This window comes from Malaya genurostris, chromosome 2 (genome assembly GCF_030247185.1).
Source record: "Malaya genurostris strain Urasoe2022 chromosome 2, Malgen_1.1, whole genome shotgun sequence".
Classification (NCBI taxonomy): Eukaryota; Metazoa; Arthropoda; class Insecta; order Diptera; family Culicidae; genus Malaya; species Malaya genurostris.
Window position 1 is genome coordinate 308,488,177 of NC_080571.1, and position 13,798 is coordinate 308,501,974.

At 36.9% G+C, this 13,798-nt stretch overlaps 2 protein-coding genes across 10 annotated transcripts in view; both read left to right on the forward strand.

The window, feature by feature from the left end:
• The window catches only part of LOC131431019 (facilitated trehalose transporter Tret1-like), a 60,779-nt gene extending 57,115 nt beyond the window's left edge, over nucleotides 1-3,664 (forward strand). For all 6 annotated transcript variants that reach the window (XM_058596419.1, XM_058596420.1, XM_058596421.1 and 3 more), the window contains 4 exons: nucleotides 1,149-1,672; nucleotides 1,732-1,937; nucleotides 1,999-2,594; nucleotides 2,654-3,664. In XM_058596419.1, coding sequence (XP_058452402.1) covers nucleotides 1,149-1,672; nucleotides 1,732-1,937; nucleotides 1,999-2,594; nucleotides 2,654-2,954 — 1,627 coding nt within the window. In that variant the 3' untranslated portion in view covers nucleotides 2,955-3,664. The remainder of the gene's footprint in view (nucleotides 1-1,148; nucleotides 1,673-1,731; nucleotides 1,938-1,998; nucleotides 2,595-2,653) is intronic.
• Nucleotides 3,665-10,173: 6,509 nt separating this feature from the next.
• Nucleotides 10,174-13,798, forward strand: part of LOC131431021 (uncharacterized) — a 51,933-nt gene continuing 48,308 nt past the window's right edge. For 3 of the 4 annotated variants that reach the window (XR_009229628.1, XR_009229629.1, XM_058596429.1), the window contains exon 1: nucleotides 10,174-10,931. The gene's annotated coding sequence lies outside the window, so the exon portion shown is untranslated. The remainder of the gene's footprint in view (nucleotides 10,932-13,798) is intronic. The other variant, XM_058596427.1, reaches the window with a different exon arrangement.

Sequence of the window (13,798 nt, forward strand, 5' to 3'; positions counted from 1 at the left end):
CTACTAACCGGACGTTTATATCTCGTATTGTCAAATGCCTTCGAACATCAAGTGAAAGGTATCCCAAATTTCGTTTGCTCGATTCATTTCTTTTCGAATATAATCATTTTGTTTAGGTTTTTAACTAATATCGATGAACCGGAAGTTAAGATATTTCTGTTTTTTTAAATACTCCATAATTCAATAACCGAATATAATTTTAGAACTAATTTATCAAAGGAGTGTTAATCGATGACTCGAATTATTGTTCGATTATTATTATTTGAATTTTCGAATTATTCGGTTAGCTTAATGATCGAATAATCAAACTAATCGATTAAATTTATGTCGATTCTCTGGGTTATAAATAGGCTATTTGATTAATCGAACAATATTCCAAAATTCCTATAGCAATTAGGAATCCGACAAAGAGGAGTGGATATAAATTTAGTCACTGTGGAAATTTGTGCACAAATTATCATTTTTGCTATTTCACTCATCTATCTTTTGTCAGTTTTTTCCATTGGTTACTGATCAAAAATAAATGAAAAAATGTTTCATTATAATAAGAACCGTCATTTTTATTATTCTTAGTTTTAGTTTCAATCTGAATTATAACCCTATTATGCTTGTTTGTTTGTGTTAATAGATAGGAGATCTAATCATCTGATAGCTTGAATCGGAAAAAAGTTATTTCAAAAGATCATGTTTATCTTAAAAATAGATGTGATCTTTATCTTTGTAGAAGATTTTTTGACAACTAAAACTTCGCACACTATTAAAAGTGTTCCAATTGTTACACTTGAATGGCATTGAACTTGTAATGACCTGGAGTAGCTGGTACTAATTCGTCCAGTTTCCAGAGTGCCATTTACCAGCGGAAGATGATTAGCGCTGTGTTCGACCGATTATTATTAACCGGTCGTGAAGTTTTGCAAACAAGCTTTTTCAATGTATCCCATTCTCGACCTAGTTCAACTGGTGCGACTGCGAGCAAGCCGGTCTGGTTCACTTTCAATTGATTAGGCTAGGTCGGTTGACGAACGACTATAATCATTCTCATCGTCATTATCATAATCATTTCCATTATCCTCTATTATTTCCAACAATTTTCACTCTAACATACTGCTGCATTAATATCTTTTATTTCTTCTGATCCCGTTGTACAGGGAAAATAGTGAGCAGAATACAGAGAATGCATTTCGTGAAGTCATATCCAGTTGTCGGTCGCTTAGCAAATATGAAACCAACACGAGGTCCGCATTGCCACAGATTTTCTCGGCTATCATCGCCGCTGCCTTCCACATTGTCATCGGCATTTCGCTAGCGTATTCCGCCATATTGATTCCGCAGCTGGAAGATCCGAACAGCGACGTGATCGTCACGAAGACTCAATCATCATGGATTGCATCGATCATTGTGATAATGGTCCCGATCGGATCGCTATTCGCTGGTGTTTTAATGGAGTATCTAGGCCGACTAAACACCATCAAACTAGCGGCAATCCCGTGCATCATTGGATGGATTGCCATTGCACTAGCAGACAGTTTCTTCTGGATCATGGTCGGCAGGGTGCTGACCGGATTCGCCTGTGCCATAGGGACAAGTCCCGCTATTGTGTACATTACCGAGGTATCCCGTCCTGATATGAGAGGATCCCTAATATCCTCGGGACCAACAATTGCGTCATTAGGTAAGCATATATAATAATTAAACTTCAAGATTAATGGTTTACAATATTTTCTGTAACAGGTATGGTGATCGCTTATGCCAAAGGTGCTTACATGAACTGGCGATTAGTATCATGGATCAATATTGTATATACGATTGTTCCAGTACTCTTAATTCAACTATTCGTACCTGAATCTCCCGTATGGTTGGTTTCTAAAGGACGCATCGAGGATGCTGCTCGATCTCTCAAGTTTCTTTACAAAAACTATCCTCAACCTGAGCATACGGTGAACTTTTAAATAGTACAATAAGAACTTATTACCTAACGATAATTTTGAAAAATTTCAGAATCAAACCCTTTCCGAAATGCATCTCAACGCATTGCTGAAGGAGCGCGAATCTAAAATCCACGAAGCCGAAAAAAATGTTGGTGCTCACAAATCGAAACTTCGAGGGTTCCTCAAACCAACCGGCTACAAACCGATGATCATTCTGTTCTGGTTCTTCCTGATTCAACAATTTAGTGGTATTTACATAACGCTATTCTTCGCTGTTACTTTCATTAGGGATGTTGGGACCGAAGTGAATGCATATACTGCTTCCATTTTTGTCGGATTGACACGGTTTACGATGTCACTGTTAAATGCATGGCTTCTGAAAAAATTTCCACGAAGACAACTGGTCATGGTATCAACAACTGGGATGGCAGCATGCATGTTCATCTCTGGTCTGTTTACGTTGTGGATAAAGGAAGGAACCACAACACTAACATGGATTCCAGTGCTGTGTCTTTTGTTGTACGTTTGCTCGTCTATGGTGGGACTGCTGACAATTCCCTGGACAATGACGGCAGAATTATTCCCCACAGAAATCAGAGGAATAGGTCATTCACTTTCCTACTCGATGGCAAATACGCTAATGTTCATAGCTGTTCAAAGTTACAGGTAACTTATCCATCCATTACCATGTAAGACGTCTTGTACTTCATTAGTTTCATTGATAGATCGTTGACAGACTTCCTTGGCGGTTCTTACGCCGTTCAATGGATGTTCGCTGTTGTTTCGGCGATTGGTTTTCTGTTTGCCCTGATATTCCTTCCCGAAACACATGGCAAATCGCTTGCCGAAATCGAGGCATATTTCGCCGGGATGAGTGGTAAAAAGCGAACTCCCGGAACAGTGCCAGACAACCCAGTTACCATTCATCACAGCACAGTGACTGAGCACCTTATAAAGAGTCCAAGTTCAGCATCGTTCAAACTGAAGGAGGCGGAATCAATGCTAAAACATAGAGAAGTGGCTTAATTAGATTTACTAGACTTCGATGGGAATCTTTGCATCACCGTTCCGTACTTATTCATATACCAGTGAAGAAGACGTTAGTAGGAAGCAACTAGTATTCGTGTTAAGTGTACTTACGTATTTGACTGGCGTGAATTTACTCCAAATTCATGATCAGAATACGCCCTTTATATTTTGATAGGATAGGATTTTCTACGAAAAGAAATCAAAGTATTAAAACTTCAAAATCAACACGGATTATTTATTATTGAGCGATAAAAAAGATATATTTTGTTTTATGTAGTTTAACAAGTAAATTAGAGAAGCTTTGTGATATTCTGCGATGACAGAATAGTAGATGTTTCCAATACCCCACGTAAAAGATTCGGAGTGAATTTACTAAACGTGCGCACGAGATAATGTGATTAGTTAGGATTCAGTACGTGTACGATAAAACCAAATTGTGATTTTTATCGTCGTCGAATTGATTTTAATTGCACTGCTACTTAAAGTTTCTATTGCAAATGCTGTTAGCTAGGGATTAGTGTAGACTAACAAGCATTAGTATTGATTTGATTATTGTTATCAACAGTTCGCAATTATTCGAATGTATTCTGTACTGTTACATAGCATGGTGAACAAAACAATGATTTGAATGGATTGAGCTTTCAAAAGTAACGAGTGCGATAGAACGAATAAAACAACTATTTTTAGAAACGGTTTGACAGTAAGAATCTGAGTTTTATTTGATCTTTTGATATAATGAACATTATTAACAACACCGATGACATGGCAATGAAAATTTCAGTTGTGACTAAGCATGATTTCGTTGATAACATTTGGACATCATTCACATCACATGTCATTACATCTAATGGTTCTATGTTTGAAAACAGTTCAACTCATTTGGGCCAAACCATGGAGGACGCTTTAAAATATTTTTCTAAATTTGACTATAACAAGTTGATGAGTAGTTGAATGCTCAAGACGAAATGCAGCTACGGTGGAATTTAACTTATAGCTAATTTACTGGTAACTGAATGTTTCTGTTGGGTTTTTATTTAGTTTGAGAATAGGAATTACTTAGGTGTTTTTCCATCTATTAGAAAATTACAATGGAATTGTTTTTGGGATATACAGATTACTAGTTTTACCGATTGTGGAAGGATATTTCACAGAAGAGAAACAAGTTGGACTATTTGGAAAAAAAACACTGAAAAATTACCAGCAGAGATCAAATTTATTTTCTTATCAGCACATTAGAATTGTAAATACGCTGCAACAATAAAAAAAGTTCCGTATCTGCGGTACCTTTTTCGTAGTTTCTCATTTCAGAGTTTTGTTCGTCATGTGCTTTCACATCTTTTTGTTCCAACATTAGACACTTAAACCTTAAAGTTATCTGCCTCTCGAGTCAGAAAAACTTTCGGACCCTATGTGCGGGGTTGGGTATCGAACTCCTCTTTTACCAATCTGTTTATTTCGTTATATACTGATACAAATTTAATAAAAAAAAGTCACGAACGGTTTCTATTACGATTCCAAAGTTTCGATTACCTAATGAAAGGGGGTGAAATTTGATGTTTTATTAGACATTTGACAAATATGGTAATTTTACCCATTCCAGTGAATATGTCAAATCGATGAACCTCACAAATTGGCATGCTTTTCAATTTGTCATTTAGAAATATTTCGGTCACGGTAGCAATATAAATTTCATAAACTATAGGAAAATTACCATGTCGGCCAATAAGTTCACGGTCTGAATGACAGATAGCGTTACTGCATAAAAATCTCTGTAGTGTTCAATAGAGACATCTCTTATATGTACTGTGTCCAAATTTTATGGTATTTGGTTCTTTAGTGTGTTAGTTATTGTGCTTTTAGTGACGCTACTTTTGAAAAATTAGAATCAATAGTGAAACCCGATTTTCGTGTGTTAATAAAACTCAATTTTACTGAATAAAAATAAAACATTGTGCAAGAAAATACATCGCTTTATAAGCATGTCTTGGCTCTGCTTCAATGAAAAAAAACTATTATTGACTGGTATGTGAAAAGTAAACAGCATCCAGCATCCTGAATGTTTTAATTGAAATGAATTCCATTTAGGTTTTTTTTTATTACAAAGTCAAGCCACCTAGTAGTTCAATTTAAACCGTTGAGCAAAGTATACATTATGTAACGTATCCGAGGTGAAGCCAAAGTTGAAAGCTTCTCAATCAAATATTGCAGAAGTCCACCAAAACTCGACATTCTCCTCTTTGTCCGATTTGGTATGACACTTTTACTTCCGGAAGGAACGAAGAAAGTTTAGTAAGGAATACTTTGAAATCTGAAGTCACCACTCTACTAACCGAAAGTTCGGATAAAAAGGACTGATTAGTTCGGATAAAAGAGACTGATTCCAAGCAGCCCATTTTTAAGTGATTTTCTATACTTGAAAGTTTGCGCGGCCTAACCGAACGAATTTCTAAGCTGCTTCTAGAATATATTGTTCAGCTTCTATGCAACGAGAAGGTTCACTCGGAACTTATTCTGTACTTTCAAGTTGCCAAAAGTATCACACGTATTCTTAAGCAGCGACATAAATGGTTGAATTGGCTTCTGCAATTTGCAGCTATATGACGCACTGTCACCGAAAAAACGTTAACACCGTACCTTATTGACTACTATCAGACCCTGTCAGCTTGGAGCGAAATCAATCTTCAGTTCAGCAACGCCATCGCACGGCATCACATTCAACATATCATGTCAATTGTATGGGTGCGCAGTGCTGCTATCTTGGCGCGCACGAATGTAACATTTCTCTCCGCTACTTCTAACAGTTCGGCTGAAAAGTTCGTATCGTTTAATAGAAACACACATTTTTGCCAAAATTGGTTTTTATTATTCAACATAATTGCCATCAGAGGCGATACAGCGATTATAGCGATCTTCCAACTTTTCGATACCATTTTTGTAGTACGATTTGTCCTTTGCCTCAAATAGGCCTCAGTTTCAGCGATTACCTCTTCATTGCTTCTAAATTTTTTACCAGCGAGCATTCTCTTAAGGTCTGAGAACAGGAAAAAGTCACTGGGGGCCAAATCTGGAGAATACGATGGATGAGGGAGCAATTCGAAGCCCAATTCGTTCAATTTCAGCATGGTTTTCATCGACTTGTGACACGGTGCATTGTCTTGATGAAACAAAACTTTTTTCATCTTCAAATGAGGCCGTATTTTTTAAATTTCGTCCTTCAAACGCTCTAATAACGCTATATAATAGTCACTGTTGATGGTTTATCCCTTTTCAAGGTGGTCGATGAAAATTATACCATGCGAATCCCAAAATACAGACGCCATAACCTTACCGGCCGATTGTTGAGTCTTTCCACGCTTTGGGTTCGGTTCATCGCGTGCAGTCCACTCAGCTGACTGTCGATTGGACTCCGGAGTGAAGTGATGGAGCCATGTTTCGTACATTGTTATATATCGACGAAAAAAATCGGTTTTATTTCGATATAACAGCTCCAAACACTGCTCCAGAATCATCAAGGATGTCAGCTATCTCGATCAACTTCACTTTACGGTCATTGAAAATCATTTTGTGGATTTTTTTCACGTTTTCATCGGTATCAGCCTCTTTTGGACGTCCACTGCGTTCATCGTCTTCGGTGCTCATATGACCAGTACGAAATTTTGCAAACCACTTACGAATTGTTGCTTCGCCCGGCGCCGTGCTCGCAAAAAAGGAGGTTGGCAATGATTTGTTCGAGAAATGTCTTTGCTACTACCCGGTGGATGTTGTCGACCCACATCGGTCCGATCATCGGGCCGATTATCGGACCGATTGAGCACGATATAGGGCCGATTGTAGCGCTTCGATCGGTCCGTCATCGGACAATTCTGCACCATTTGCATCAATCGCGTCGACCTAAAAAAGCTTTATGTTTACATCATGTATCGCTAGAGAAACAGAGCGAAGGAATATCAAACAAGGCATTTTCGAGCCGACGTCTCCCCGATAGGGTGTGAAATACAATATTTTGTTTTGATCATAGAGGCTATAACCTTTAGGTCATTCGCCTCTTAGGGCCAGAAAAACTCTGGCCCTATGTTCGGAGTTGGAAATCCAACCCCGACATATCCCATCCCCTGAGTATCAGACATCCGCTCTCTGCTTTGGTATTTCTTCACTCTTTTGTTCTACCGATACACTATGTAAGCTCGAAACGCAATCAAAAGCTTTCGTGCACGATGCGTCCGATGTTCGGATTTACTGGGTAGCCACTACATGGCACACTACTACCGAAAAGAATTTTTTAGTCGCGGTTATCTTTTCTATATTGCCAGGTATAAATAAGTTACTGTATTGGAGAAAAAGATATAAACGAAACATAAACTTCTTCTTAAAAACTTTTCTTCTAAATCGCTGTTTTCTTCATTCGACTTCGCGAAATCGACTCTCTCACTGAAAACTTTGAACACTTCGAAAACAAAAACCGAATATAAGTAGTACACCGGACGGTGTAGCCCGGAAGGTTGGAAGATAAAAAAAACTTCATTTGACATATACAATTAAAGTGTAACATTCGAAATTCACTTCACTGTTCCACGTAAAAACATTATAACGCACAATCGCTTCAAATGCGCACAAATTCTGAATAAAAACACTTTCCACTAACAGTTTACGGCATTTACATATCGGTTTAGAAATTTAAATAAGGATATATCGAAACACATGCGGAAAACATCGAAACAATTTGCAAGCTGTTTCAACAAGACTGTCCTTTTTAGCTTTTTAATTGATTGTTTTGCTTTGACACTTCGCATGAGTTTTTGGCTAATGAACTTGTTAATAAAACCAATTTCATTTTTTTTCTTTGTGCTGTCCTACAGCAATTATGGTGACAGATAAATAGAGACAAATTTTCTGATTTTAGTCACAAAATTAGTTGTCAATGAGAATTTCGTGTTGGATTGAAATATTGCTGGTTTGTGTCCAGGATATTTGTCACCTAAACACATTCTCTTAAAATAAGAGTTTTTTTCAGCAATATAAATTCTCAATTTTAACTAATAAGCGGCCCTTACACGAGTCATTAAAAATGTCATTAATAAAAAATAATATCATTTTAATGAACGTGCAATGGTGCACTAATGACGAAATTTCAAACAAATTTGAATTACATCATTTAAATGACATCATTTAAAATGACATTTTTAATGCTCGTGTAAGGGCCGCTATATAATAGTTATTTTGGAAATTTTGTTGTTGAAATCAACTAATTCAAAAACAGTTACGAATTAGGCGCAGAGTTCATTTCGGTCGTTGCGTGTGTACTTTGAACTGTAAAAAATTGCCACGTGTTTTCTTAAGCAGCTAGAAAGTTTACGCGGAACTTGTTCTGTACTTTCAAGTTCTCAAAAGTTTCGCGTGTGCTTTTAAGCAGCAAGAAAGTGGATGTTTTAAGTAATTGTATCCAACAAACCGCTTGTGGCTCGCGAGCCACAGATAGCCGACGCATTACCTAGGACATACTGTCATGCTGGGAGGACCCACGAATTTTTTTAAAGTATAGAGATTAACTAGACTAAATTCTTTGCGTGTTTTAGCATCGTCCAAAAAAGCAATATTCGAATATTGATTTTTTCGTAAAAAAACATTTGCCAGTCCGTATTAAGTACGATTCAGACGGTCCGGTTTCTTCCATCACCGTCACCGGAACGTCAACGTCCGTCGCCGTCATTCTGATTCACACGATCCGGTTTCCTATCCGTGTCCGTCATGTCATTTTCTTACACGCAGAATTTGAAGAACTTAGTTTCGCACAATTTTATTCCACTAATACAAAATCTGGGAGCTTTTGAAGCCAATCGATCTGTTGTTTTCCTACCGATTAATCGAATAAATAGCTTTCAAAATTAACTAGAAAGAGGAAAAAATAAAACAATCAGTTCCACGCAACAACGTAACGTACTTTACAAATCTACTGATAAGTTTAATTACTTATATGTGGTATATTTTGTTTAAGAGTGGGATCTTGACACCGAATACATACATAACAAATGTCAGCTCAATACCGTAATCATATGAACCGTGCATGTGTGCGATAATCACAGTCCGTCAAATATTCTTTCGGAGAAATGTTGACGGAGCTTGCCGTTGACGGACGTTGACGTTCCGGATCTCTGCTGGATCGTGTGAATGCGCAAAGGGAAAACTCATTTGACTAATTTTGACGGAGGCTGACGTTCCGGTGACGGTGACGGAAGAGGCCGGATCGTCTGAATCGTACATTAGTCGTCACGGAATAAGTCGATTTAATGATTTTGGTAATTAATCAATTTATTGGTTGTCGCGGTCAATACAAATGACTACAAAAAAGTGCTGTAAAGCATAGGCCGTATAACCTACAATTTAGATTTATCGAGCGATATGAACTTTTTTTTATTGTGCGGAAGGTGTATGTGCTCGAATTTTCATTAAATTACTGAGGAAAGCTACACTTAGATCCTGTTTTGTCTCTGCGTAATAATTGAAAAATATTAATTTTGGATTACTCTACAATTGCATCATTTATTTCTTATAATCGTCAGTAATATCACAAATCCGCTACCTCTTGAATCTATAACTTTGATAGAAGCTCCGCTGTAAGTAAGCGATAAAGCTCTGTATAAAAGCTTAATTTATTTGTATATGTATTTTACCACACAGCCCCAATTTCTCCAATCTTTTCTAGATCCTCTCACAACTAGGAAAGTTTTCCTCATTTTCTTTTTGTTTTGCTCTCTCATTTACGCAAAATTCGACATGCCGCATCAAAGCAAATTAAAATTTCGGAAGCCGCCCTGTAATAAAGAGATTGGCAATACCAAGCGAACCAGTCAACATCAATGCATAAATTTCTCCTCGATACGGATTTTACTATGCCGAATAAGTTCACTACAATCGAAGGGATAGATTCATAAAACAAAATGATGATGAACATATTCTACCCCGATATAAACTCCATATATCACTTTTCTTGTCATTGAGAGCTATTTGTTGCTTCGAATGATTCACAAGGATCGCTCTTCGCTCGGTAATCAACAATTGCGACAACTATTAATTTTTTTGCTGAAAAAAATAGTGGAAGCACTCTCCGCGTAAGCTTTCCGATCATATAGTAGTATTGGTATTGCCATTACTGTTCTACTCCTAGTGTCCACCCAGAAGGAGCGCAGATTCTGCATCGCTTTTCATTCGTTACGGTTCGGTCCAGCAGGGATAACGCGAGTATGGGAAAGCTGTCTTGAATCGTTCTGCTGCTCTTTTGTATGTCGATGAAAGGATGTATAGTAGGAAGCAAAACGCATTTTTCGCAAAGTTATCATACTGTGAAAACTATAGGAGCCATTGTTAGCTGTTCACATAGACAGTACAAGTGCATGAAGACAAAGGAAACGCAGTGGAATTCGTGTCATGCAAAGTGTCGGTTCATGCGAAAAATCCCTTGTTACACAGCAGGCAGCCAAAAAATTGGGTTACCGTGATTTTTCTTCCTTTCACTCGGTTTATTCATATTGTGAGCTATGAATTTTTTATCGGCGTAGCGGCGTAGAAGCGCGGTAGTACTTAAGCGAAAAAAGCATAGTAGTGTAAAAAAGTGTGCTGAATCAAAAAAAATTGGGATAACATATTTGAAATCACAAAATCCGAGTAATGCATTTAACATAGAAGAGTGTATTTAAGCTTTCGTAGTGCTTCCACTTGTGAATAATGATGAAATATATAGTTTTCCAAATTTTCCAGTGCAAAATGAATCTCATTTATGGTGTAAAATAAATGGTGATAGTCAAAATCAAATGCGAAGTTATCAGAAAGTTTGTTTTTCTGTCTGTCGATTTAGGAAAATGAATGCTTGAATTTTTCATAGTTTTCGTGATTTTTAACCATAATTGGATTAAGCAGGACAAGTGTTAAGTTCAACTTTAGATCAGCGCTGAGAGAAGGCTCCATCGAATCGCTCACCAGGTTTGTGATTGCAATGAAAATGCAGTTTTATGGAATTTAGTGATTCATCCCAAGTAGCTGTAGAAAATGGGTTTTCTTCTTTTTAGTTGGAAAATGAACATTCCGTTTAACTTCTCTCGATCCGGTTTGCTATAGTTTACACGAATCAAACCATTAATTGGGTCAATAAACTTGTAATTGGAAATGCCGCGATGCTTCTCTTTAGCTTTGCAATGTTATCTTCCAGAAGAAGGAAAAACTGCGGAAAGCTCTGGACTAATGCATGAGACTGTTTTCCTATGAGAGAAAATATTAACTTGAAAGAGAAAACGAGAGCGAAACTCAAGAGAGTAATCGATTGTACTACATATGAAAATCCTACGTAGGCAAATGGACGAGAAAACTTCACGAGAATTTTGAAATACGTTTACAACATATGTGTTTTGCTACAAACAAAAAGTGAAGTCTACAGGATATTATATTGATACTGGTATGATAGCAATTTTTGTGATCGAATTGAGTTAAATTCAGTGATATAATTTATCCATAAAATACCGGCATTGTTGATGCAATATTTAATTTCGCATAAACTCTTATGATCAGAGGATGGATCAAAGCATTGAACAAAGAAACCAGGAACCGCCTCCATATGATATTTAACTGTAGCCCGTAAAATATTTTTCTTGAATCTAGGATTTGGCCAGTCGTTTCCATCTATCCAAATTAGTATCCTTGACATCTTTTGGTAATTCAACTAATAATCTGTGTGTACCTACTTTTCAATCCATAGTTCCAGAAATGGAACAAGGATTTGAACGTCAGGACTCTTATATATTACATACTAGAGTCAATGTTAAATTTTATTTTAATAGGTTTATGCACATTCATTCGAATGCACCAAATGAATTTGGTGCAGTAAACGCTATAAAATTCTCAACATCTCAAATTGGAAACTTTTGAATAAAACATAATTTTTCATGAGTTGCTCGCAGCCTATTGAAAGTATTTTTATGTTTACCTTTCTCACATATAATGGTAATGCAATCACTGTAAAAACCGACTTTTGATTCAAGGCAAAGAGGAACAAGTTTTATACAATATTCAGATTATCTCCTTTTCAATATGTTACAGAAATCCTTAATTTCATCCGGATCCGACTTCCGGTTTCGGAGTTATAAGGTAAAGTGTGTTAAATATTGCACACTGCACTTAAATCTGCGAAACAAAACACGTAAAAAAATGTCTAAACTGGTCTCAAAACTACACAAATCGATAGCCATTATTAGTAGGCAACTAAACAGACCGATTCCGGCTATCCTGGTTCCCGGTATCCGGTTCCAGAAGCACCGGAAATAGTGGTCATATATACCAAAATGGATCTCATTCACTTTTCTCAGCGATGGTTTGACCGATTTCCACAAACTTAGATTCAAATGAAAGATCTCACGGTCCCATACGGAATTCCTAAATTTCATCCGGATCCGATTTCCGGTTCCGGAGTTATAGGGTAAAGTGTGTTCAATATTGTACACAAACTGGCGAAACAAAAACCGTAAAAATTGTTGTAAACTGGACTCAAAACCGTTATTACCAATCTTAGGGTCGAATGAAAGATCTTATGGTCCTACTAAAATTTACTGCATAACATATTTTCGGATACAACAAAAATTTAAATCGTCGTTTAGAATACGATGGCAAAATTGTATAAAATCTTCAAAATTTGAATAAAAACTAGCACAGAGTTTGCACGTCATGTTAGTTGGTGGCCTTTCGAACCGATTATACCGGTTCTCAAGTTCCGGTGGTCGAAGTACATATAATAGTGAACCCACTTCGTTTTCTAATGGATGGCCTAACCGATCAGAGAACTGTTTCATTTTTTATGTTATACTAATTAATGCACAAACAATCCCTTGGTTTCTTTCAAAAATCGAAGAGAAACATTTTGAATAGAATATCACAGTATTATATATGAGAAAGCCATCATTACACCACTAGGTGGATTAAAACAGGTGTTTATTAGACAAACCACAGTGAAATGTTAAACTATGGTATCTGTTATCGCAATGCTTCCACATCATGTGAAGTTTAATTTTTTCCTACTTGTCAAGTTGAATGATATTGCTATGTTCGACATTGAAAAGGGTTCCATCTCTCGGGGGAAGAATGACACTTCTACTCATTTGTTGCATTCTGTCTTACGTGTTCCACAAGCAGCCAGAAATACACGTACGCCGACGTTGTTGCACAACAGTACCACAAATCAAATACCCCTATCTGGAACATTGCCAACAAGTTTTAGATGTTAACGAAATGTTGCTTGCGTGGTGTCCTGTGGAAAAGTGATAAATGTTCTCATTGTTGTACGATGGCCTCCGAAAGGATGTGCCTAACAGCAATAATGATAGTAGTTGGTTGAAATTGATCCTTTGTTGATTGAAATATAGCTTTTGCTAGTTTTCTAAACTTAACATTCATAAAACAAAACGTTAAAAACGAGTTTAATCATCCAAGCGCGGTAGTCTTTCTACATAGAGGATTGTAAGTCATCCATATACCACCGAGATGCACCGTTATTTTCAAATCTCATTGCGGGTAATACGTGAGAAGTTAGTTCTCTGAGGAATTACATGAGAATTTGTAGACTGTACAGCGCAAAGTCACAGTTCTGCACTATAATTATAGTTGTGATTCAGGCATAATAATGCCATTGTAAATATAGAACCTAACGCCAATGTTGGAACATTCGTGCATAAGCATAATGAAAATCTACTCATACCTATGCAAATTTTGCTGATACATTCGTGACATTTAAAAATGATACCGGAGAATTTATTTAGTTAGTTGTCGTTTATTTAATCACGGTTTTAGAATTTAATTGTACTCTT